Source organism: Eschrichtius robustus, chromosome 3, assembly GCF_028021215.1.
Source record: "Eschrichtius robustus isolate mEscRob2 chromosome 3, mEscRob2.pri, whole genome shotgun sequence".
Lineage (NCBI taxonomy): Eukaryota > Metazoa > Chordata > Mammalia > Artiodactyla > Eschrichtiidae > Eschrichtius > Eschrichtius robustus.
Window position 1 is genome coordinate 129,041,949 of NC_090826.1, and position 27,499 is coordinate 129,069,447.

Sequence of the window (27,499 nt, forward strand, 5' to 3'; positions counted from 1 at the left end):
ATTGGTATAATTTTTCAGCCATAGTGTTGTAATACACTGCTGTTTCATGATCAGTTGTGAGATGCCTACTAAAATACTGTAGTTTGATTTCTCTTTTTCATTAAATCAGAACAAATTAGAATACATTAATTAATTATCTGGAATATTACTCAGTTGTGTTCAGATGAGAGTTTTGGTTGGGGGTAATAGAAAATGATGGAATCATATTGTGTGTCAAGTGTGAGTGTCCGTATTTGATAAGTACTATATCGCATCTTGTATCTTGTGATAATCTGGCCAAGCCCAGGCCCCATATCATTATAGATATATAGCATATATTTCTTGAATGAATAAATTAGCACTGCTAGGTTACAACACCATCTCATTCCTTGATACATTTTCCCCCTGAAATTGTATGGAAATAATGTCTTTTTTACGTTGAGAAAATGCATTTACTTATGGTACATTCTGTCCACTCTATTTTTTATTTCACCTGGATTTTGATTCTTCAGTGAGGATCAAGGTTCAAAAGCCTCTGAAAACACTGAAAACCGAAAAGAAGCAGATGAAGTTTTCAACACTAAGTCATCTTCTCAGATACCTGCCCATCCATCAGTAGCAAAAGGTCCCTATGGGAAAGGACCTCCACTTAATCAGGTTTGTTGGACTCATGGAGATTCTTGTCACTGCAGACAAGTGACAAGGATGAATTAATCTCATAATCATAGAGTTAGTTGGAAAAAGACGTAGGAAATGGGAACTACCTATTTTTTCTTAAATAGCTCTAGACCTAAACCATAATTTTATTGCATACTAACAGGAATTATCAATACAGTAGCTAAAATTATCAGGTAGAAACTAAAGTTTCACTCTTCCTTCTTATAGCAGCTTGGGCATGTCAGAGTGGAGGGATAAATTGTTTTTCCAAACTAACATAACTGAAGTGCTTTATAGTTTACTGAATGCTTCGTAAATCCTAGTTAGTATTCATGTGTGAAATTGTATGTTATCTGAGTCGGGAAATCACACTAGGGAGTAGAGAAATCTATGTAGTCTGAGCCATTTTGAAGAATGTTGTTAAAAAGGGGGAAGTATGTGGGCAACAGATACACTTGATCCTACCTCTAAGATGCAGCAAGAACTGTACTGCAAAGTGAGAATTTAACAGGGCTATCTTCCAGAGAGCCTACTTAAGTAATTCATAGTATACTCAGCATGTATTTGTTGAATTCATACAAAACAGATGGAGGAATCAGTGCCTTCAGGGAGGTAAAAGTAAGTAGCTAACAGTGTCGTGATAGGGTGCACATAGTTCTTAGAAAATTCTATGTAAAACATTTCACAAAAGACTTGATACTTGAAGCAGGAATTAGCCAGTAAACAAAGGGAAGAGGGTGATTCCAAGCAGTGGGAACATGTTCAGGTAGAGAAGTATAGGAAAGCATGGCCTAATCAAGAAGTCCCCAGCAGTTTGACATGGGAGAGGAGTAAGAGAGCTATGTAAGAACTAGTAGTTGTTAAGTTTTGTATGCTGTACAAGAGGTTTGAGTTTTATTCTTAAGGCATTGGTTAGCCATTGGAAAATAAATTTGTGAATTCTGGAAAAGAAGGATTTTTAAAGTAATTTTTAAATAAAATCTGTGTTTTGTGTGACTTTTAACTTACTGGCATAATGGGGAATGATAAAAGAACAGAAAAATATAGACCATATCTTGATGTTTTGATTTGCGTACGTGTGTGTGGCACTGATATGAATAATAACAAGTGAATAGTCTATATGTATCTGGTTCCAATGTTTTAGATGTTTCTTTTCCTTATATAAATTTGAAAGGTTTCGTTTGCCATTAGAAAAACAATTGGGCTTATGTAAATAAAAATTTGAAATTAGAGGCATACTTCTTCACAGCCAGATTACCTGGGCTAGAATTCTAGAATTTGTACACTAAGATTCTACTCTTAACAAAGTTAATTGGAGATTGTAACCTTAATTAAAATGGCTGAGTGATTGTATAGAACATAAAGTTATTTTGTAGAGACTGATGTACTTTTATTTAAAAAGAGAAAAGGATAAAGATGTTTTACTTTTTGCAGTCTTTTGGTCTCACTGAAAAACATTGCAGTCAGAAATATTTCAAGTAGATATTTTTTATCTTACTTTGTAAAAATCCTTTTCTTTATAATAGGAACGTGGACCATCTTCACACTTGCCACCACCTCCAAAGTTGCTTGCACAGCAGGTAAATTTTAACTAAATGCTTGTTAATGGTCTGTATGTATTAGTCGCCCTATTTGTTTTAATGGAAACATCCTCTGTGTGTTTCTTATTTATAATGTTTATGAAACAGTTCTTGACTTCACATTGTAGCTCCTGCACGTCTTCCTCTTTAGCCTGTCCCTCTTCCTCCTCAGCTGATGAGCATGCTCCTGATTTTTCCAAGAAAGTAAGAAGCAGTTCTTCCCATTTGAGTGCCCTTCCTGGTCTGACTCTTTTCCTGTTGCCCTTGCTCCTGAGGATGACCCTTCTACTTGTTCTCTGGATCCCATCTTTTATCAGTTACCAGTAATATTCTCTCTCATCTTTAAAAAAAAGTTTTAAACACCAACCCTTCTTTAACTCCCACTACACTCCATTTCCCCACAGTTTCCTACCTATATCTCTGTTCCCCGTCATGGCCAAATTGTTCTAGTGAGCTGTTTACACTTACTGGCTTCACTTTCTCTCTCATTAACCCTCTCCAGTTACGCTTTCATCTCCCCACTATACCTTTGAAACTGTTATTATCAGGGTTAGTAATGACTGTTCCATCTTGCCAAATACAGTTCTCTTGTATTCATTTACTTAATCTCACCAGCAGTTGACATAGTTAATCTCTTCATCCCTCCATCCTTCTTAAAACTTTTTAAAAACTTGCTTTTGAGACATCATACTGTTTTGTTCTCTTTCTTAAATTTATATTCCTTCTGGACCTCCTGTACTTAAGCCTTTGGGTGTTGGAGGGCTCAGGGCTGTGTTCTCATTTCTTTTTCTAACTATATTCTTTCCCTGGGGGATCATCTGATGGCACTCAGTAAGTATCTCGAGCCCTTAAAGCTCTATCCTGACTTCGAAAGTCTTGTATTCAGCAGTCGGCTCAGCATTTCCACTTGGATCTCTGGTAGATATCTGACAGTTACTAGTGCAAACCATAAAAACCCTCACCCACACTTAGGCAGTTCGGCTACTGTCTTCCCGTCTTCCCTATCTTAGATAATGACATTGCTGAGGTTAAAACATGGAAGTCTCTCTTAAATCTTTCTTCTCTTTTACCTTACATCCAACCTAATCTATCAGCAAATTGTCACCTCTACCTTTAGAATATATTCCTATACTGAGTACTTGCTGCTGCCACCAGATATATTTCATTTGGACTTAACAGGTCGTCTTGTTTTCCTGTCGTGCTGCCTGCTCACCCACTACCTCCATCCCAAATTCTCCTATAGCAGATATAACTTTAAATATATATATATTTATATATCTTATATTACATGTATATGCTTTACATACATATACACACACACACATACATACATACACTAGGTCAGTTATTCCTTGCTCAGGTTCTTTTCATGGTCTTTAAAGTTTCTGTCTCCTTTTCTGATTTCATCTACTTTTCTCCCTCTCTGTTCTTGCCACACAAGCTTTATTGCTCTTGTTTTAATTTTACCCTCAAGACATTTTATTTGCTCTTGCTTCTAACCAGAAGACTCTTTCTAAGGTTCTTGCTGTGATCAAGTTCTTTGCTCAGATACTAACAATGCACAGGCCTTCCCTGATCACTCTACAATGATAGTGCACATACCATAACCATCACCGGCATCTCCACCAGTCATTTTCCTTTTAACCACTGAATGCTCTTTGTAGCATTTCTATGCACATAGAAGCTAAAACTAAGACATCTAGCAGAAAATGTAGAAGAAAGTCTTTATGAACTTGGGCCAACAAAAATGTCTTAGATAAGACAAAAAATGCAAGAATTAGAAAGAAAAAAGAAATCGATCAGTTGGACTTTGAAAAACATCTCTAAGGCAAAGAAAAGGTATCACAGGAAAAATATTAATACATCTGGCAAAGAACTTGTATGGGGTGGGTGTGTGTATTTAAAAGCCCTTACAAGTCAATAATAAGACAAAAAGTCCAACAAAATGATTTGAACATTCACTTCATAAAATAAGGTATACAAATGTCCAATAAGCACATGAAAAGATGTTCAATATCTTTAGTCAGCAGGAAAATGGAAAGTAAAATCACATTGAAATTTTGTTACACATCCAGAATTTAAAAGGCTGATGACACCAAATATTGGGGAGGATGCAGAGCAGGTGACACCCTCATATATTGCTGGTGGAGCTGTAAAACCTTGTAATCACTTTGGAAAACAGTTTGGCAATTTCTTATAAAGTGAAACACATAGTTACTATATGACTTGGCAGTTCCACTCTTAGGTATTCATCTAAGAGGAATGAAAACATACATTTACACAAAGACTTAGGCATGAATGACCATAGCTGTCTTATTTCTAGTTAAAAAAAACTAGAAGCAATCCGTATGTCCATCCACAGATGAAACAATATGCCTGTGATGCCATACTATGCAGCACTGCTACACACAGTGACCTCAGAACCATTACCCTGAACACAAGAAGCCAGATACAAAACAGAATATAACTTGATGTATCCATTTTTGTGAAATTTTAGGAAAGGCAGATCTACTCTATACTGCCAGAAGTAGATTGCTGGTTGCTTGAGGTCAAGGATGCAGGCAGAGGACTGATGAAAATGCTCTATATGTTGATTGGGGCAGTAGTTACCTAAGTTTATCATTTGTCCAAACTCATCAAACTATACAGTTAAAATATATATATCACATTTTATGTAAATTATACTTCAATGAAGTTGCTTTTTAAAAAATGCTTACTCTGTGAGTTTACAGTGTAAATTAGGTATGTTTATATAATTACTTTTCTTTTGCAGCTTGTCTTTCAAGCTCTAGATGAAGTAACTAAATACCAGAGAGATTAAACAGTTTGCCTAAGACAGCACTGTTAGTAAATGGTAGAGTCTGGATTCATGGTTTGTTTGGGTTTTTTGTTTTTAGTATTCAGTCCAGTGTTTTCACCATATCATTATTTTCTCTTTTGTAGGGATTCTGACTAATTATATGGCTTTTAAGGTTTCTTCACCCTAATACTATTAAAAATCTTTTTTTTTCTTTTTTTTGGCTGTGTTGCTGAGCACGGGCTTCTCATTGCAGTGGCTTCTCTTGTTGCAGAGAACGGGCTCTAGGTGCACAGCCTTCAGTAGTTACAGCACATGGGCTCAGTAGTTGGGCACGCTGGCCCTAGAGCACACGCGCTTCAGTAGTTGCGGTGTGTGGGCTCATAGTTGCGGCGTGTGGGCTCTAGAGCGCAAGCTCAGTAGCTGTGGCACATGGGCTTAGTTGCTCCACGGCATGTGGGATCTTCCCGGACCAGGGATCAAACCCGTGTCCCCTGCATTAGCAGGCGGATTCTTAGCTGCTGCGCCACCACAGAAGTCCCGAAAATCAATGTTTTTAAAACAAATTTTTTAGTTCCTTGATGTTGCAGCTCTTCACGTGCTTTTTTTCATCCTGCTTGTGTTTGCAAAGTTGCTGGCATTTTTAGGCTTTGTAGTAATTGTTTTAGAACATGTTAATTGAAAATTAAATCATTAAAACTCAGCCTCTTAGGTCATCCTCCCATTCTCCACCATGGGATCTAGATACACCTTTCTGGATCTTTCAGTTTAAAGCTAGAATTCTCTCTACCCAAGCTGCTTTTTAGGAATTTCCTCTCCTTTGGCATGTCAGCAGCAGCAGCAATGTCTCCATGTCCTTCACTTAGCATCTTTGACTGTGTGCTCTTTCCTTGTAACTGTATCTCAGTCTTCTCAGGGCTCATGTGTTGCCATGTTGCATCTTTATGGACTTCTTTTCTCCCTCTTTAGGCATTCCATCTCTGGAAGTTCCTGCTAAAGCACTCACATTCTAAATTTCCTTTGTCTCTGAATTTAGATTTTGAAATTCATGTTGTGACAACTTCTAATTTTATTCAACAAATACTGAGTGAGCAGTAATGTCTGGCACAGTAAATAGGTACACCCTCAGTAAATATTAGATGGCTGGATTAATTATTCTCAAAAATTAACTAGATTTACTATTTTCCCCACATTGTTACTTGCTTGCAGTTTAATGTGTATGTTTTTCAGGAAAATTCCTGACACACTGGAGAATTTTGCTCCTGCTCCGTGTCTATGATATATCCTTTGTTGTCATACTCATCTGATAATTTATCTTAATGTTTCAGCATCCTCCTCCAGACCGACAGGCAGTACCTGGAAGACCAGGCCCTTTCCCCGCTAAGCAGCAGGTCCCGGATGAAGATGAAATATGGAAGCAAAGAAGAAGACAACAGTCAGAACTTTCTGCAGCAGTGGAACGTGCTCGTAAACGGCGTGAAGAGGAAGAGCGAAGAATGGAAGAGCAAAGGAAAGCAGCATGTGCAGAGAAACTTAAACGATTAGATGAAAAGCTTGGCATCGTGGACAAACAACCCTCTCCAGAGGAAATTAGAGAAAGGGAGCGAGAAAAAGAACGAGAAAAGGAACGGGAACGTGAGAAAGAACTTGAAAAAGAACAAGAACGGGAGCGAGAGAAGGAGCGGGAAAAAGAAAGGGAAAGGCAACAGGAGAAGGAAAAAGAACTGGAGCGAGAGCAGGAAAAACAGAGAGAAATGGAGAAGGAAAGAAAGCAAGAAAAAGAGAAAGAACTAGAACGGCAGCAAGAAAAGGAAAAAGAACTGCAGAAGATGAAAGAACAGGAAAAGGAATGTGAGCTGGAGAAGAAAGAAAGGGAGAAGGTGGAGGAAAAAATTGAACACAAAGAACCTACTTTAGAGCCTATGGTAGAAAAACCAGAAAGTGAAAACAGCTGTAACAAAGGTATAATAGTCTTGTTTGTCTTTATATAAGCTTTACAAAAGGCTTCATATTACATGTGGATATTGGATGTTTTTGTATTTTTAAAATATGTAATCCAAATAAAAGTGATTAGTGTTTTTTGGATAAGGTTGAATTTTATTAGATACTTTAAAATGTGTTTTTTTCTGTAATTTTTTTTTATGATAAAATACATGTAACATAAAGTTTAGCGTCTTAACCATTTTTAGGTGTACAGTTCAGTGGTATTGAAAACATTCATAATGAACCATCACTACCATCCATCTCCAGAACTCTTTTCATCTTCTTAAATTGAAATTCTATATCCATTAAACAGTAGCTCTCCCCAGCCCCTCCCTGGATGGTGATTCTACTTTCTTTCTGTGTGAGTTTGACTATTCTCAGGACCTCATGTAAGTGGAATCATACAGTATTTGGCTTTTTGTAACTGGCTTTTTTCGCTTAGCATAATGTCCTTAAGTTTCATCCATTGTAGCATATTACAGAATTTCCTTCCTTTTTAAGGCTACTAATCATTATATAAATACACACACACACCACATTTTGCTTACCCAACCTGTTGATGGACACTTGGGTTGATTCCATGTTTTACCTATTTTAAATAACACTCATGTGACTGTGAGTGTACCGATATCTCTTTGAGACCCTGCCTGCTTTCATTTATTTTGAGCACAGGCGTACCTCAGAGATGTTGCAGGTTGGGTACCACACCACCGCAATAAAGCAGATATGGCAATAAAGCAAGTCACATGAATTTTTTGGTTTCCCAGTGCATATAAAAGTTATGTTTACACTATTCTGTAGACTATTAAGTATGCAGTAGCATTCTGTCTAAAAATATATATATACTGTATGTACATACCTTAACTTAAAAATACTTTATTGCTAAAAATGCTAACCATCAATGAGCGTTCACTGAGCCATGATCTTTTTGCTGTGGGGGTGAGGGAGGGTCTTGCCTCAGTGTTGATGGCTGCTGACTGATCAGGGTGGTGGCTGCTGAAGGTGGGGGTGCTGTGGCAATGTCTTAAAATAAGACAACAGTGAAGTCTGCTGCATCGATTGAATCTTCCTTTCACAAATGATTTCTTTGTAACATCAGTGCTGTTTGATAGCATTTATCCACAGTAGATCTTTTTTCAAAATTGGAGTCAAACGTCTCAGACCCTGCCAATGCTTCACCAACTAAGTTTATGTAATAATGTTCTAAATCCTTGGTTGTCATTTCAACAGGCTTCACAGCATCTTCACTAGGAGTAGATTCCATCTCAAGAAACCACTTTCTTTGCTCATCTGTTGGAAGCAGCTCCTTATCCATTCAAGTTTTATTGTAATATTGCAGCAATTCGGTCATATCTCAGGCTCCACTTCTAATTCTAGTTCTCCTGTTGTTTCCACCACATCTGCAGTTACTTCCTCCACTGCAGTGTTGAATCCCTCAAAATTATCCAGTACTAAGTTGAATAAAAGTGGCAAAAGGAGGCACCCTTGTCTTGTTCCTGATCCTACAAAAAAAGCTTTGTCTCTCAACATTGAGTGTGGTATTAGCTGTGGGTTTCTCATAAGTGGATTTTATTATGTTGAGGTAGTTTCCTTCTGTTCCTAGTTTGAGTATTTTTATCATAAAAATGTGTTGAATTTTGTCCAATCCTTTTCTGTATTAATTGTGATGATCATGTGTTATTTTCCCTTCATTCTGTCAATGTGTAATATATTGATCGATTTTTGTATGTTAAACCATCTTTGCATCCCAGGAATATATCCCACTTGGTAAACGGTGTATAACACTTTCAGTATATTGCTAAATTCTGTTTTCTAGTATTTTGTCGAGAATTTTTGCATCAGTGTTCATAAGAGATATTTGTCTGTAGTTTTCTTGTAGTGTTCTTGTTTGGCTTTGGTATCAAGGTGATGCTGGCCTTGTAAATGAGTTAGGAAGTGTTCCCTCCTCTTCAATTTTTTGGAAAAGTTTGAGAAGAGTTGATGTTAGTTGTTTAAATGTTTGGTGGAATTCGCCAGTGAAGCCATCAGGTCCAGGACTTTTCTTTGTCGTGAGATTTTTGATTACCAGGTCAGTCTCCTTACTAGTTAAAAGTCTATTCACATTTTCTATTTCTTTGTGACTTAGTCTTGGTAGATTTTTTGTTTTTAGGAATTTGTACATTTCATCTAGGTTATCCAGTTTGTTGGTGTACAGTTGTCCATAATTCTCTCACTGTAGAATTGGTAGTATTGTCCCCATTTTCATTTCTACTTTTAGTAATTTGAGTCTTCTTTTTTCTTTAGTTCACCCCCCCACCCCAGCTAAAGATTTGTCAATTTTGTTGATCTTGTCAAAGAACCAACTTTTGTTTTCATTGATTTTTCTCTATTTTTCTATTCTTTATTTTCTTGATCTCTGCTGTGATTTTTACTTCCTTCTAGTAACCTTGGGTTTAGTTTGTTCTTCTTATTCTCATTCCTTAATTCGTAACTCTAGGTTATTGATTTGAGAGCTTTCCTGTTTTTTAATGTAAGCATTTATAGCTATAAATTTCCCTCTTTGCTTTGCTTTTGCTGCATCCCATAAGTTTTGGTATGTTGTGCTTTTGTTTTCATTCATCTCATAGGTATTTTCCAATTTCCCTTGCACTTTCTTTTTTGATCTTTTGGCCATTAAAGAGTGTATTGCTTAATTTCCACAGATTTGTGAATTTTCCAGGTTTACTTCTGGTGATCTCTAACTTCATTCCATTGTGGTTAGAGAAAATATTTTATATGATATCTATCTTTTTAATTCTTTTGAGAGTTAATTTGTGGCCTAACGTGATCTGTCCTGGAAATGTCCCTCGAGAAAAATGTGTATGCTGTTTTTGGGTAGAGTGTTCTGTATATGTCTGTTGGATCTAGTTGGTTTATTAAGTTCTCTTTTTCCTTATTTATCTTCTGTGTGGCTATTTTAGCCATTATTGGGATTGGAATGTTGAAGCCTTTATTTTTATATATATATAAATTTGTTTGTTTGTTTTTGGTTGCGTTGGGTCTTCGTTGCTGCGCGCGGGCTTTCTCTAGTTGCAGCGAGCTTGCGGGTACTCTTCATTGTGGTGCGCAGGCTTCTCACTGTGATGGCTTCTCTTGTTGCAGAGCACAGGCTCTAGGCACGTGGGCTCAGTAGTTGTGGCTTGCGGGCTCTAGAGTGCAGGCTCAGTAGTTGTGGCATATGGGCTTAGTTGCTCTGCAGCATGCAGGATCTTCCTGGACCAGGGCTCGAAGCTGTGTCCCCTGCACTGGCAGGTGGATTCTTAACCACTGAACCACCAGGGAAGACTGAAGCCTCTAACTATTAATGTGCAACTATTTATTTCCTTAATTCTGTCAGTATTTTGCTTCATACGTTTTGATGGTCTGTTACTAGGTATATAAATGTTTTATAATTGTTGTATCTTGCAGTATTGAACCTTTTATTAGTATTTAATGACTTTCTTTATCTCTTGTAAAACTTCTTTGATTTAAAGTCAATTTTGTCTCATGTTAGTGTAGCCACCCTGCTTTCTTTTGGTTACTATTTCCATGGAATATCTTTGTCCATCTTTTCATTTTCAATTTATTTATATATTTGGATCTAAAGTGAGTTCATTGTAGATACCATATAGTTAGATGACCTTTAATTCTATTTTGTCTGCAAAATTGTATTAGCTTCATAGTTAAGAGGTGCTGATTCTTCTCCTACTCTTTTCTGATTCCAAGACATTTAACTACTAAATAAAATCTCATTTGTTCACATGTGTTAATACCTCTAAAACTTAAGTTGAATAGAGGTTAATGGGAATTTTGGATTGTCATAATTAAATGACTGTACTCAGTTCATAATTTCATGTTTGCTTTTCTACCAGTGTGAATAGAAAAGCTTCCGTAGGTCATTTATATGCTTACCAGACAGTAATTATGCTTTTTGAAAAAAGCCTTCGCTGGACTTCCCTGGCAGTCCAGTGGTTAAGACGCCGCGCTTCTACCTCAGGGGGCGTGGGTTCAACCCCTGATTGGGGAACTAAGATCCTGCAAGCCGCACAGCGCTGCCAAAAAAAACCCAAAGCCTTTGCTAGCTATAATCAGCTTTTTTGTTCTTTCCCAGCTTGGCTTATAAACTCTAATTAATAAAACTTTGCTCCAGACTTGCTGTAAAATTCAGTCTTAATGAATAGCTTGAGTTAACAGTGATTTAAAATAGAAATAGTTTTATTTCAGTATATTTTCTGTTACGGAAATACTGAAATTTTTTTTACCTCAAAACCCATGCTCTTTCTATAAGACCCTGCTGCTTGAAGTTATAAAGCTGTTTAAGGTTTTGCTTTAAGTTTTTATTCTGGGTTACCTTCAAACTTGGTCCTTAATGTAACTATAAAAAGAGTAAGAGTGTTTTATCTCAATTTTTTTAAAAAAAAAGATACAGCCCATGTGGATTATTTGTTTAGTTACCAGATTTCACAAATTTTTATATTAAGCAGTCTGGAGATAAATTGATATTGATAACGGGCTTTTATTATGTATCTTAAGCACTTTGCTCAAAACACTCAAAAAAGGTAAAGTAAAATTTCTCACCACACAAATGAAAAACATTTGTATACTTTAAAATTGATGAATTCTGAAAGAGAGCAACCTTAGGGAATCTCATTCACAGTTAATGAGAAAGGACCATGGATTAGAAATAAGGAAATTCATTTTAGTCCTAGTTCTGCCAGTGAATACATGTATTGACCCTGATTAATTAATTTAACCATCAGCAGCCACTATATATACATAATTAATTATGGTTTTGTTTTTAATAATCGTTATTCAGTGACACTTTTATTTTCATTCACATTTTATATGTCCTCTGATGGCAGTTTAATTTTAGCTGGGTTTATCAATGAGATGTACCCATTTTCATTTTTAAATGTTGCACCTACTTGGCTCTCTTTCCCCTCTAATATTTTATTTTCTTTAACATTTTTAATATTGAATGTAATACAGACAAAATGTGATTTGTGATTCTTTACTGCATCGTTTTACCATTGGCATTACATTAGCTTTCCCATTAAAATCCACCCCTAATTCTCTGAGAAAAGAATTTATAATATACATGGCTTTGTAGTTGTGACAAATGGCATTCTCTAGAATGTATATGGCTCTGGTTTTCTTTGGGATGAGAACTTTTTTTGTGTGGGGGGATGTGTATGGTTCTTCTCATGTACCATAATTGATACCCTTTACATAAAATAATGATTTTAAACTCTGATGACAACAGAGTGATCACCAGCTATCTTCAAGTATATCACAGAATAATGATTTATATATTTGAAGATAGCTGGTGATCACTCTGTTGTCATCAGACTTAGATTCATTAGTTTTCTTTATAGATAACACCCCCTGATCAAAAAAATTTTTAAGTAAACCAGTATGTTCTATTTTAAGTATTTATAGGCCATTTGTGTTTTCACCTAAGTCCTAGAGAACCCCAAGTGAATGTTGACAGTAGTGTTAATATTTAGTGAAACAGTGCAAAATAGGTAGTATTTGAAATGGTTTATTATCACAAAATATCAAATACAGACATTTGTATGGTAAAGCATTTGAGCATGTGATTTCTGTCTTAAGAATCCAGCTTTGAGAAAGTCTAGGGTTTTGTTAATCTAATGTTACCTCATTGATGGTTACCAATATTAAAATACAAAAGTGTTTTAGAGTAAGGATGCTTTCTTCCTCGTTAACTTTTTAAATATATCAATCTAATTATTTCACTCCAGTACAAACAACATGTATTTGTCAAGTGTCGTTGATGAGTATAATTACCTTTCACCTTTTCTTTGGGCAGAGGATGACCCAGTTTTCAGTAGACAAGATAGCAATCGCAGTGAAAAGGAGACCACACAAGCAGCACATGAAACAGAACCAGAATCAGGGTCTCAGCCTCGGCCTGCTATATTATCTGGCTATTTTAAACAGTTTCAGAAGTCTTTACCACCACGATTCCAGCGGCAGCAGGTAACAATAAAAACATTGTATCTTGTATGTGTGATTAAAAAGGTTTATTGTTCAGTAGTATAAGAAATAATTTGACATAAAACTCGAAATACACAAAGCATACAAATTTTCCCGGAAAAATTTCCCCCTTTTAAATTAGTAAAAGTTTGTTGATAAGGGCTTTACTGTGAAACGTCTATGTCATTCCTTTTTTCCCTCTGCCTCATTTATAGAAACCATCTTCCTTTCTAGGAAGTGGTTTCTGCAGTATAATTAATGAGTGATTAGTTGCTTAAGTCAAGTGTAAGGCAAAATGTCATAACTCATTCTTTGTTCTTTTGTCTTGCCACCTCTCACTGTCAAATGTGTTTGGAGTTCTTTTCCGGCAAGGTTTCACAAAGCCTATTTTCTGATTGATTATATTAATTTATCGCATGGAGCTAAAGTCTCAGATGTGGGGTCCTGCTTTTTTTTTAGGAACAGATGAAACAGCAGCAGTGGCAGCAGCAGCAGCAGCAAGGTGTACTTCCACAAACGGTTCCCTCACAGCCATCCAGTGGTGCTGTCCCTCCACCACCACACAGACCTCTTTACCAGCCCATGCAGCCTCACCCTCAGCATTTGGCTTCTATGGGTTTTGATCCAAGGTGGCTCATGATGCAGTCATACATGGATCCGCGAATGATATCAGGTAGACCTGCTATGGATATTCCACCCATTCATCCTGGTAAGTCTAAGTTGGCATTGTCTCATGGCTCACTTGCAGTTTTGCAAGTTCAAAGTTTTTCATTTTCCCCACGTTTTTAGTCTTAATTCCTTTGAGAGTTATAATCTAGTAAGAACTTAAATAGGACTTTTTAGTCATAAAATTATGTGTCTTCTCTCAGCATAGAGTAGTTAAATGCCAGATACTGTACCAACAGTGTGGTAAGACCAAAGAGAAAATATATTTTCTCTCTTGCAAATACTATTTTAAAATTTTCAGATGGAAAATTACTATCTTAGTTATATCTGTTATTCACTACATTGTTTTTATTCCTTCAGGTGTTTCAGCATTTGAATTTTGTCCATATATTATATATTACAGCTTTTAAATTTTCTCTATCATTTGCCAGCCTAACACTTGGATTTCCTAATAGGTTAGCTAAAAACAAATAAAATAGCAGTCTTTATCAGAATAAATCCAGATAATCCAGTACCAAGACAGTGTAGAGGAAAATTTAGAGGTGACAAAAATATGATCAAGAATCACATCTGTATTTTAAAATTTACACTGAAAATTTTAAATTTAAGAGGCATAATTTATAGCATATTGATCAACTAAACTAGATTAATGGGATTTTCTATAGAAAATGTTTTTCTGAAAATTTATCATTTGGTGTAATTCTCATAATGTTTAACATATGTAGAGTCATGGTGCTTGTTATCTGATTTTTTTTTTTTATTTTATAAATTTATTTCTTTTTGGTTGCGTTGGGTCTTTGTTGCTGCACGTGGGCTTTCTCTAGTTGCGGAGAGCGGGGGCTACTCTTCGTTGTGGTGCGCGGGCTTCTCATCGCAGTGGCTTCTCTTGTTGCGGGGCACGGGCTCTAGGCATGTGGGCTTCAGTAGTTGTGGCGCACGGGCTTACTTGCTCCGCGGCATGTGGGATCTCCCCAGACCAGGGCTCGAACCCATGTCTCCTGCATTGGCAGGCGGATTCTTAACCACTACGCCACCGGGGAAGCCCTGCTATCTGATTTTTATAGGCATTATCTTTTCTTTCCTTTAAAGTAAAATAGGCTGTTCTTAATGGTTTTGCTTGCTTTGCTTCCTCAATTTTTAAATCTATTTAACAGCAACAATAAAAATCTCATTCACAGAAAAACTCAATATAATTTTCACTGATTATTTTTTTGAATTAATCAGTTTTACTTGCCAAAAGTATTTCTTTGGTTTAAATATAGAATGTCCAAATAGTAATTAAGTAATAACGTAGATTCTACGTCTGTAATGATTTTGTTTCCTTCGTTCTCCTACCCCCACCCCCAATCTTTTTCTGATCTTTTGTATAGGAATGATTCCTCCTAAGCCATTAATGAGAAGAGACCAGATGGAAGGGTCACCGAGCAGCTCTGAGTCATTTGAGCATATAGCTCGCTCTGCAAGAGATCATGCAATTTCCCTCTCTGAGCCTCGTATGATGTGGGGGTCAGATCCCTATCCTCATACTGAGCCTCAGCAGGCCACCACTCCCAAGGCAACAGAAGAACCTGAGGATGTAAGGTAATTATTAAAATTATTAGTAGACCAATAGAATATCGTGGGGAAACGGAAACTGTGTAGTCTCTCTGAAGATCTTTCTGATTTAGGACTGAGCCACCGATCTGATTTTCTCCCATTTAGTATGCCTTATTTCATTCTAGGACGTATTTTCCTTTTTCTGGCATTTCTGTATTGATTAGGGCATTTTGTGACGTAGCTCTGTACACTTAGTTAAATGCTGAAATTTAGCGGTAGATGTTAAAATTGGCAAGATTCTGCTGTTGATTAGGTACTTGACATGTAATGTGGCTAAAGTGTGGATGTAGTTCTTCCACTAACGAGAAATATGGTAGACATTTAATTCTAAGGCTGAGTTAAGGACAAACACTAATTAACAGAGTTACTTTGAAGTATCAGACAATTGGTGATCTCTAACAGTTTATAACCATGAAGTTAGAACTTCTGCCCTTTTAAGGAGTATATGTTATGGTGTTTTAAAAATTCTGATTCAGTGGGAAAGATGGAACTACTCTAGTGTACTCTCGTTATAAGTGGAAATTACTAGTTTCAGTGGATTAAAAGTTCACATCAGCATGTTCTAAACTTCCTCTTAAGGAATGAGCTTCATTTGTTTTTAATTGTGGGGGTGGAAACATAACATATCTACCCTCCTATCAAAATTTTAAGTGTGTAGTATAAGCATAATGCACAACAGATCTCTACAACTTTTTAATCTTGCACAACTGAAATTTTTTACCCATTTAATCATACTCATTTCCGCCTTCCTCCTAGTCCCTGGCAATCACACCTTCTGTGTGGATGAGTTTGATTACATTATATAGTATATATAAGCGGGATCATGCAGCATTTGTCCTTCTGTGACTGGTTTATTTCACTTAGTGTAATGTCCTCATCCATGATATAGCATATGGCAGGATTTTCGTTCTTTTTTTAATACTAAACAACATTCTGTTGTATGCATTGACCACATTTTCTTAAGCCATTCATCTGTCGGTAGGCACTTAGGTTGTTTCTGTTGGCTGTTATGAATAATGTTGCACTAAACTTTTTATGGAGACATAAAGCTCTTTATGAGTAGGATCCATTTTTTTCTTTTTAAATTAGAGGGGTTATTTTGCTGTACATGTACCTGTGAGAAAGATTTTTGCCTTGATGGCTGTTATTTCTTTGAATTCTCCTTATCATAGGCCTGAAGCCCCATTGGATCAGGAACAAATAACTGCTGCTTATCCAGTAGAACATAGTCAGTTAGAGGCTCATCCAAAAACAGACTTTGTCAGAGAATCAAGTGAGACAGAAGTACAGAAGTTTTTAAGCAGATCAGTGGAAGACATTAGACCTCATCATACTGACACAAATAATCAGCCTGCTTGTTTTGATGTACCTGATCAAAAGACTGTATCTACTCAAGAAGACCGAATTTCAGCTGGAGAAAGTCAGCCTGCCCGGAAAAGAAGTGTTTCCCATGGATCTAACCATACTCAAAAATCAGAGGAGCAGAGAAATGAGCCATCTGCAAGCATTCCTAAAGTAACTAGCAGATGCATTGATTCAAAAGAACCAGCAGAAAGACCAGAGGAAAAACCAAAAAAAGAGGGCTTTATACGATCTTCTGAAGGACCAAAACCTGAAAAACTGTATAAATCTAAATCGGAAACTCGTTGGGGCCCAAGGCCTAGCTCCAGCAGAAGAGAAGAAGGTAATGATAGGCCTGTGAGAAGATCAGGTCCTATTAAAAAACCTATACTTAGAGATATGAAAGAAGAACGAGAGCAAAGGAAGGAGAAAGAAGGAGAAAAGGGAGAAAAGGTCACTGAAAAAATGGCAAAACCTGAAAAGATAGAGAGGAAAGAACCTCTTCCTCCACCCCCACCACCTGTGGCACCACTTCAGCCACAGTCGGTTCCACTGCCACCTCAACCAGAACCAGAGAAATTTCCTTCAGTAGAAACTTCACCATCAACTTTGGTGCAAAAGCCACCTCAAGATACCGAGAAGCCTTTGGAACCTGTAAGTAGTGTGGAGGTAGAGCCTGCAGCTAAAACTGTAAACCAGCAAACTGTCACAGTACCAACAGTCAAGGAAGAAAAGCAACCTGAGAAAATCATCAGCAAAGACCTTGTTACAGAGAGGTCTCGACCAGATTTAAGACCAACAGCTAAGAAAGAATCAACTTTACCCCCTAGGACCTATTGGAAAGAAGCTAGAGATAGAGATTGGTTTCCAGATCAAGGATACAGAGGTCGAGGCCGAGGTGAATATTACTCCAGAGGGCGAAGCTATAGAGGCTCTTATGGAGGGCGTGGCCGGGGTGGTAGAGGGCACACTCGAGACTATCCTCAGTATAGAGACAATAAGCCACGAGCAGAGCATGTGCCCCCAGGACCCCTCAGACAACGAGAAGAAAGTGAAACACGAAGTGAGAGCTCTGATTTTGAAGTAGTTCCCAAAAGAAGAAGACAGCGAGGTTCAGAGACTGACACAGACAGTGAAATTCATGAAAGTGCAAGTGACAAGGATAGTTTAAGCAAAGGTAAACTTCCCAAAAGAGAGGAACGGTCTGAAAACAAAAAACCTATAAAGCCTCCATCTTCTTTCAAGCCTGAAAATCATGTCCAAATAGATAGTAGACCTCTAGAAAAACCTTTTGTAAGGGATGATGATAAATCTAAACCAGGCTTCCTTCCTAAAGGAGAGCCTACAAGGCGAGGCAGAGGGGGAACATTCAGACGTGGTGGAAGGGATCCTGGAGGTCGCCCGTCACGCCCTTCCACTTTACGAAGACCTGCTTATCGGGACAATCAGTGGAACCCAAGGCAGGCAGAAGCTCCTAAACCAGATGATGGAGAGCCACCAAGAAGACATGAGCAGTTTATTCCTATGCCAGCAGATAAACGGCCTCCGAAATTTGAGAGAAAATTTGACCCAGCTAGAGAGAGGCCCCGAAGGCAGCGTCCTACCCGACCACCGAGGCAAGATAAACCTCCCCGATTTAGACGGCTAAGAGAGAGGGAGGCTGCTTCAAAAACCAATGAGGTGGCAGTGCCCACAAATGGCACAGTTAGTAATGTGGTTCAAGAACCAGTTAATACTGCTGGGGATATTTCTGGGAATAAGACACCAGACTTATCTAATCAGAACTCTTCAGATCAGGCAAATGAAGAATGGGAAACAGCTTCTGAAAGCAGTGATTTCAATGAGAGGCGCGAAAGGGATGAAAAAAAAAATGCTGATTTGAATGCACAAGTGGTTGTAAAGGCTGGAGAGAATGTTTTACCTCCAAAAAGGGAAATATCAAAGAGAAGTTTTTCTAGTCAGAGACCTGGCATAGATCGCCAGAATCGGCGTGGCAACAATGGTCCACCCAAATCCGGAAGGAATTTCTCAGGTCCTAGGAATGAACGGAGAAGTGGCCCACCATCAAAAAGTGGAAAACGAGGGTGAGTATTTTGTGTTAGATAGAATTACTTTTGCACCTTCTCTTTTTTTTTTTTGGCCGCCATGCGGCTTGTGGGATCTTAGTTCCCTGACCAGGAATTGAACCTGGGCCCTCGGCAGTGAAAGCACAGAGTCCTAACCACTGGACCACTAGGGAATTCCCTACTTTTGCACCTTTAGAGAAGCTAAAAGTATACTTCTTGGTTGAACTGTGCAAAGGAGCTAGTCTATAGAGGACCAAGACATTCTTCTCCTAGAATTTTTTTTCTATTCTAAAAGTGTAAGGGTGCTTGAGAAAGAGGTTAGTGTGTCTCAGAAGTCTTTGCCTGTTGTTACGTTACATTTCCCAAAAGAGTCCTGTTAGGAATTTGTAGGTTTGGGGAAATCTACACACCTAGGGCAGGACCTATACAGTGTCTTCCATTTGGTAAATCATCTTACTGACGATGAGCAGCCTGCCTTTCTTTCTTGGTTTCTCTTTGGAAAACTGGTGCTCACAGGTGTCCTCTGGGATTTAACATGTTGTAACCATACACAGTCACTCTGTACTGGTTTCTAGAGAGTGAATGTTGAAACTTAAGGATAAATAATATTCCTCACTCAAGTTGCAAACCTACAATAAATGATCCAGCTTAGAGAGAGGCCTAGAAAGCAAAGTCCTGCCCAACCACCAAGGCCACCAGTAACATACATACCATGTCATTGGTGGTGTTTTTAAAAGAATTTTTCTCAACTATGCTAAACTTGGTCTGTTTTTTTAAATATTAAAATGTTGGTTATAATAAATTATTATTATTATTTTTAGTATTAGGAAACATTATAAAGTAGCGTTATTCCTAGTTTTAAATCTAGGCTCTGGTATTTACTAGTGGTATAAACTCTGCTTCATCACCAGTAAAAGGGGGAGAAAGTAATAGTACTTATAAAAATGTGTGAAGATTTAGTGACATGATATTTGTGAAACACTTAATGTAACACCTGGTATATAGTAAGCAACTATTAATGACCTGCCCGTTGTTTTTTTTTTTTAAACCAATTCCCAGATTTGCAGCCTGAGCTGGTAGGAAATTTATTCAAGCAAAGGTATCTTAATCTGCATTGGTTAGTTACTTACACTTAGCATTTCAGCATTTCAGGTTACTATACCAGTCAGCGAAAATATTTTTGCTTTCTGATAATTTAGAAAAAGTTCCAGGGAAATAATACTACCAGTTGTGTTTGAGTACCTGCTTAACACAGAATTTAAACCTCCCTTTAAAAGTCAAAAGAATAGGATAACATAAGTTACAATAACAACGTATCAATAGTTGTTGACTGTAACCAAACTATTAGAATTTCAAGTAATAATACTCAAGGGAAAAATTGATCTGATTTGTGTGCACTGTAGATCTCAACTACTTAGCAAGACTTTTGTGCTATGTAGATGGTAACAACTTTGAACCTGCAGAAATAGCAGTTACTGGCTGTAGTGAAATGAATGTTTTGCAAGAGTCCCATTTAGAAGAAATGAATTCATTCTTCACCTGTTTGAGGTCATGCTTTTTGTCAGGCTCTTTCTAAGCTTTTATCGTGAGTAATACTATAGACTGAGCTGAAAATGAATTGGTAAGGCCATTTTTCATGGTGTATTTTCATGAAGTTTTTGTAAAATGAACCCAAGAAAAGAATCTGTTAGGTAAAAAAAACCCTGTAGAAATACCTTTGGTTTTGTGAAGTGAATCGTTTCCATATTAAAACTGGTTTTTAAAATGTTTACATGTATATAAATCTGATTGAACTTTTTTAAAGAAAAACATACTTGTAGTGTAAGCATAGAATTCTTTAAAAAAAAATTTTTCATATGCTGCCCTCTTGTGGAGAAGATCCACTAGTGAATACTTTGGACTAGCTTGGATCACAGAAATTTTCTGCTATAAACAATGTTGATAGCTCATTTATAACATGATAGACACAGAAAGAATAGACACGATAAGAACCTTCAGAGGATAATTAGAATTCTAGAATTTAATTGCTGGAAAGAATCCTAAGGAGCTTGTCTTATTTCCTTTACTGGGAAGCTCCGTCTTAGTGAAGTTGTACCCAACAAAAGTCACTAAAGCTTGTTGGTTTTAGAGTTAGGGTCTTCTATCCCACTGTTATTTCTTCTTAGATTGAACTTTAGAAACTGCCACTAAGAGCATTTTTCTTTTGTTCGGATATGTAGAGGTAGTAATAAAATCTCAAATTATTATTTTGTAGGCCATTTGATGACCAGTCAGCAGGCACAGCTGGTGCTGATCCTGTCAATGGCAGCTCTGCACACCACCAGGAAGGAGCACCTAATGGTACAGGACAAAAGAACTCCAAAGATTCTACTGGGAAAAAAAGAGAAGAGCCCAAACCAGGCCCTAAAAAACCCAAAGAGAAAGTGGATGCACTATCACAGTTTGATCTCAACAACTATGCAAGTGCGTCTCAGGTCCCTTTTATATATCTATCTGTTTATTTGTTACATTTAAATAGATACTGTAAATAAAGAAGTCATCAAACAAGAAAGAGTTGGACTTCAAGGTAGAGATAGAGACTGGTTATGAATCACCAACTGATATACCTTTAACTGAAATAACACCAGCTTTTAGCATAGGCTTGAGTGCTTGATAAAATTCTTGTTAAAGATAATCCACAGAGTTTCACTGTTCTTCTTTAAAAAAAAAAAAGGAGGAAATTAACCACCCTACCTTGCTAAACAGGTGTGGGGAAGCACGGAAAACCAAATGTGAAGATGCTTAGTTATATCTGTACATATTCTGTGTCTGAAAGGAAAGAAATGTTAACCTCAGTGAGTTATGACCTTGATAAAATTGACATCTAAGATACGATAAATAGAGAATAAATAATAGGATGGGAGGTAGTGTGGCTATGGATAAATGCTTTCAGAAAGCCATGGAGTGATAGGATATCAAATATGAAGGATAACACAGCAAGAAGGAAATATTTGATGAAGAAGTTAATAAGGAATCTCTATGAGTAGACACTTATATTGATACATGTAAAAATGTGCTATTTGTCATTCATTCAGATGAGACTTAAGCTGGAAATACTGAATAAGATTGAGAGATTTACTAAGTTAAGACCAGATAGTAGTAATGGGAAACTTTGGTTAGGTACTGTTGTTATTCCAGTATTCGAGATGTAGATGAGAGTTTTCTTTCATCTAGTTAATACTTATTTATACATACTAAATTTGATTTGGGCCCAGGACTTTGGCATTATTATTTCTAGACCAGCGGTTCTCAAAGCATGGTCCTCAGACCATCAACATCACCTGGAAATTTGTGAGAAATACAGAATCTTGGGCCCTACCCCAGACCTGCTGGATCAGAAACTCTTGGAGTGTGAAGCAATCTGTGTTTTAACCAGTTCTCCAGGTGATTCCGATGCACGCAAACTTTTGAGAGCTAATTCTAGACTACCATTTTAGGATTCACGTGGGAAAGAAATAAACTTATCTTAATTGCGCATTTTAAGAATTTTTAGAACTGTGGTTCTTAACAGGGATGGTTCTGCATTTGGCAATCTCTGGAGATGTTTTTGGTGTCAAAACTGGTGGCTGGATGCTGCTGACATCTTAGTGGGTATAGGCCAGGAATGCTGCTAAACATCCTACAGTGCACAGGACAGCTAGCTCAAAATGTTAATACTGCTAAAGTTGGAAAGTTCTGATTTAGAGAAAGTGATTAAAGTGAATCCATAGGAAGCTTGGATGCTAATCTTACTGTGGTCCATGAGAAGAGATTAACATCCATCTAAACACCACATTTGGAAAATGACAAGTGAAGATTACAAAAGTCCACAAAACATGGCAGATTTCTCAAATATTTGTTTACTAGTTTCTCTTTTTCCAAACAACTTCTGGAGTAGAAATTTTGCAAAGTATTATATTATTGGATTAAGACAATATAAAAAGGTAAGAAGTCAATTATTTCTGAATTGATAATGGAAATTGAGCTATTAGTTTTAACTTGTTGAAGTTAATTTTAAGAGTCATCTTTAGGTTCTTTTCCTAAAAATGTTCTATAATTTCCTTAAAATGGTCTTCCTAATAATGTCCCGTTAGCCCAAAATGTTACAAAGCACCAGGCAAGAACAGGGTGTTGAGAACAAAGTATTGTTCACATGTCCTTAAATGCTTCATGTAATTGAGTGAACTATTCAAAAGGTTTCTAACGAAGCTCTTAGGCAAGAAAATTTAAATAATGAGTGATGGCATGACTATGAAGATGAGCTTTAAACACACACACTTTTTAGTTTAAGTGAAAAACCGAGACGAATTTAGAATTATGAAGAGGTCTCTTCACAAGTCTGAAATACTGGAGTGCATGACATCCTTAGAAATGTTGGACTAAAACCTTGCATTGAGATGAGCATATGCTCCATTTTACACAGTTGATTTCTTTTTTTTTTCTTTTGACATCTTTATTGGAGTATAATTGCTTTACAGTGTTGTGTTATACACAGTTAATTTCTTAAAGGATTTAGAACACAAGTAGAAGTGTCATAGATAAATCAGAATCAATTGGTTTTTTCCTTTGAAATTAAATTTTTATTAGAAAAACAATAACAGTAATAGGTTTATAAAGAGTGAAAGCCAGTCTTAGTATTTATTTTTTGCTTCCTTGTCAGTGTTTCTATAAATGCAAATTTTTAGCTATTTAAAAAGAACTGTTTTCCAGTAGATTCCCTATGGTCCACTCCATGGTCATATTCTCTTGCCAGCCCCCGCAAGTTATCACCATTCTGAAATGTATATGTATAATTCCCAAGCAAATATCTATTTTTATTATGTGTTTCCCGATCAGAACATATTATATATTTATATTTGCAAAATTAAAATAATTTATTTGAATTGCCTCACCCTTTTCTTATATTTATTGTGCAAACATTATACCTACAACCCAAAATCACATCACCTGGATTATTTTTATTTTTCTTCTGAGTATTAGTTAATGGATCTAAAATTCTTATACTCACTGGAATATAGAATAATTTAACAAGATAGCCGGAATAATTGTTAGTTAGACAATGAGTTGAAAGTATATCTTGAATTATTCTTCCACTGGGTTATTATGATGTATGTACATCTATGCCACTTTACATTCGTATGGAACTTTAACATGTATTTCATGTTTTTAACAGCTCCACATTATAGACAATAGTCTACGTAAACTAGAGGCGTTAAGAACCATAAGACCAGCTTAGTTGTTCAACACCGCATTGTTAGCACATCAGCCTCTCAGAGCTTATTACATCCTTTGTAACCTCTTAGAGTGGTTAGATGCAAATGAGATAAAGTACTACGTAAGTACTACGTAGATCTTTACAGCACAGCACACATCTTGAGGCTGGGAGAGGTAGAGGTTAAGTGATTTGACTACGATAAGACAATTTTGATTTTTCTTTTAAAAAACAAGGCATTACCACTACATTGCTTAAGAAAAAAAGATGTATAATATATCATTCAAAGTAGATAGTCTCAGGACTTTTATTTTTAACCTTGTTTACAAAATCTTGTCATATATCTATGAAATCTTTGCAAATTTTGCTGCTAAATGGCCATTTTATGGGAAATGGGTTATATACTATGAGTTATAAGAACTAGATCTTTGCCATGTCTTTTATTTTTTAATCACTACTGGACTAAACATTTCTATTTATCTTTTCAATTGAAAAAAATATATCATTTTAAATCTTTTTGTATATCTGTAGGTGTTGTTATAATTGATGACCATCCTGAAGTAACAGTGGTTGAAGACCCCCAGTCAAATTTGAATGATGATGGTTTTACTGAAGTTGTATCCAAAAAACAACAGAAACGTTTACAGGATGAAGAACGCCGAAAGAAGGAAGAACAAATCATACAGGTTTAGCGTTTCAATTTGTTGCTCGTTATTTAGATTGTTGCCCAGAATATATTAGGAAATGGTCAAGGTTTCTATCCACCTATAAGGTCAGGGCTGCATTTATTATTCAAGTGTTGAGAATGACCTGATTTTTCACAACTTTAAACTGTTTTTAACCAGAATGAGGTAAATTTTAAGTAGAATGTAATCACTAGCTCACTGTTTGCCTTAGAGAAAACCATTTTTACTTTATTTCAAAATATATCTTATTTGCCCCATCTTACTACATTGCAGAGTTAGGGTTAATTTTAAATCATCTTGGAAATTTAATGAATACAACTGCCATTATCTCTAATAACTTGCAGATTCTTGACCTATACAAGTTTCTGTTGTAATCTAAATTAGTTCATTTAAATAGTATGAATCACAATAAGTTATTTCCTTTAAATCAACCGAAACACCCATTTTACTGAATGCTGACACAGGATAAAAATAAATAGAGCACATGGGTCATAGCAATAAAGAGCCCTAACAGATGAGAGGGCTTAAAAGCAGGAAACACTGTAAAAATCCTATGTGGATGGTAACATTGAGTTTAATTGAATATAATCCTTGGGACTAGATATTTTCAGAAGTCATTTATTTGTTATTATTGTTTAGGAAGATACATTAGTGCATATTTTATATAGCATAATACCCAGCAACACTCCCAGAATTAATGCTTCTGTGGCAAACATGAGTTAAGTAAGTAATTTTTTGTCAGGTGGGGTCAGATTTTGCTGCCAAATGAATTTAGTGCGAATTTACTTAATTTCTTTAATTTCAGAATAGTGGAAAAGAGATTGTGGACCTGTATATCAAGAATATCTAATACATATTTGTCTTTTTTCCCCTATAGCATCTTTTTTTTTTTAAAGTATGTTGTATCTAAATTATTATTTAGCTCCTCTTTTTTTTTTTTTTTTAATTTATTTATTTATTTATTTATTTATGGCTGTGTGTTGGGTCTTCATTTCTGTGCGAGGGCTTTCTCTAGTTGCGGCAAGTGGGGGCCACTCTTCATCGTGGTGCGCGGGCCTCTCACCATCGCGGCCTCTCTTGTTGCAGAGCACAGGCTCCAGACGCGCAGGCTCAGTAGTTGTGGCTCACAGGCCCAGTTGCTCCGCGGCACGTGGGATCTTCCCAGACCAGGGCTCGAACCCGTGTCCCCTGCATTGGCAGGCAGATTCTCAACCACTGTGCCACCAGGGAAGCCCTCCCCTATAGCATCTTGTAATTTAAAATCTCATTGGCAACCTGGATGTTTTTATTCTATCAAGTAGCTATTTTGTAAAGTAAAGGAGCTAAATCAGCAGTAGATAGCTTTGTTGGAATGTCTGTGTGAACTATTACTTTCAGCTGTGTTACTGACACAAATGATTCCTGCAAATTTTTTAAGGTCTGGAATAAAAAGAATGCAAATGAAAAAGGAAGAAGTCAGACTTCTAAGCTCCCACCAAGATTTGCCAAAAAACAGGCTACGGGAACCCAGCAAGCACAGCTTCCAGCTTTAGCTCTAGCCTCAGCTCCAGGTCCAGGTTCAACCTCAGCTCCAGGTCCAGCCACAACCTCAGCTCCAGTTCCAGCCTCAACCCCAGCCCCAGTTCTAGCATCGCCCTCGGCTCCAGTTCCAGCCCCAGCTGCAGTCCCAGTCTTTACCTCCACCTCAGCTCCACTCCCAACCTTAGCCTCAGCCTCAGCTCCAGTTCCAGCCTCCACCTCAACTACAGCCACAGCCTCTTCTGCAGCTCCAGCTCCAACCCCAATCCTTGCCTCCGCTTCCACCCCAGCCTCTGTCCCCATCCTTGCCTCAGCCTCAATTCCCATCCTTGCTTCAGCTCTGTCACCAGCTTCAGCTGCACCTCCAGCCGCCTCAGCCCCAGCTGCCCCCACCTCAGCCCCGACTGTCCCTGCCTCAATCCCAACCCCAGCCCCAGCCCCAGCCCCAGCCCCAACCCCTGCCCTAGTCCAAGTCTCAGTCCCAGCCCCTACTGCCCCAGCCCAGACTCAGGGACAGACTCACAAACCAGTCCAGAGTCCACTACAGACTACAACACAGTCTTCAAAACAGCCCCCTCCTTCAATTAGACTACCTTCAGCTCAGACACCTAATGGCGCAGATTACGTAGCCACAGGAAAGCCCATCCAGACCCCACAGTCACATGGCACTCTTACAACTGAATTATGGGATAACAAGGTGGCCCCACCAGCTGTGTTGAATGACATCTCTAAGAAATGTAAGTGTGCAACAAGAAGTGAGGGGTGGAAATGGCATGGGAATTGGGGGTTTGTTTTCAATTTTATTTATATACTCAGTATGTTTTTTCCTAGCCATTTCTTTTTTCTCAGTAGGAAGCAGTAACAGTAATCTTTTCTTAGCTTCTTTCTTAAAACCTTTGTTTCTAAGACAAGTGTGTTATATTTTTAACAGCCATATTTTATGGACACAACTTTGTGTTGATAAAACAATAGTACAATGTTTTGGAGGAGATTATATTTATTTTGGTATGCAAGAATCTCTTTAAGTATTATATACCATGTGAAAAGTCATTGTTTTATTATCTAGCTACCATTAAAAGAAAGGGTTAAATGGGTTAAAGATTATTAGCCTCTAAATTTTAATGGTCATATTTCCTGTGGCTTCTCCTTCTCAGTAGGTCCCATTAGTCCACCACAGCCACCTTCAGTCAGTGCATGGAATAAGCCCCTAACATCATTTGGATCAGCTACTTCATCAGAGGTAGGAACAGACTTAATAATGGCTTTTGTGGGGTTAGTGTGGCAGAGTTTCCTTAAAACAGTTTCTCAAACTTTGGCATGCATCAGAATCACCTGGAGAGCTTATTAAAGTAGATTGCTGGGACCCATGCCCAGAGTTTCTGATTCATTAGGTCTGGGCTAAGGCC

General features: G+C 37.3%; 1 protein-coding gene across 13 annotated transcripts in view; it reads left to right on the forward strand.

Annotated features, from left to right (window-relative positions):
• Window positions 1-27,499, forward strand: part of PRRC2C (proline rich coiled-coil 2C) — a 99,450-nt gene that overhangs the window by 42,748 nt on the left and 29,203 nt on the right. For 12 of the 13 annotated variants that reach the window (XM_068541242.1, XM_068541235.1, XM_068541246.1 and 9 more), the window contains exons 10-20: window positions 492-636; window positions 2,163-2,216; window positions 6,342-6,975; window positions 12,824-12,993; window positions 13,450-13,699; window positions 15,027-15,237; window positions 16,425-18,677; window positions 20,914-21,122; window positions 24,421-24,575; window positions 25,993-26,830; window positions 27,248-27,333. In XM_068541242.1, the coding sequence (XP_068397343.1) occupies window positions 492-636; window positions 2,163-2,216; window positions 6,342-6,975; window positions 12,824-12,993; window positions 13,450-13,699; window positions 15,027-15,237; window positions 16,425-18,677; window positions 20,914-21,122; window positions 24,421-24,575; window positions 25,993-26,830; window positions 27,248-27,333 (5,005 nt within the window). The remainder of the gene's footprint in view (window positions 1-491; window positions 637-2,162; window positions 2,217-6,341; window positions 6,976-12,823; window positions 12,994-13,449; window positions 13,700-15,026; window positions 15,238-16,424; window positions 18,678-20,913; window positions 21,123-24,420; window positions 24,576-25,992; window positions 26,831-27,247; window positions 27,334-27,499) is intronic. The other variant, XM_068541236.1, reaches the window with a different exon arrangement.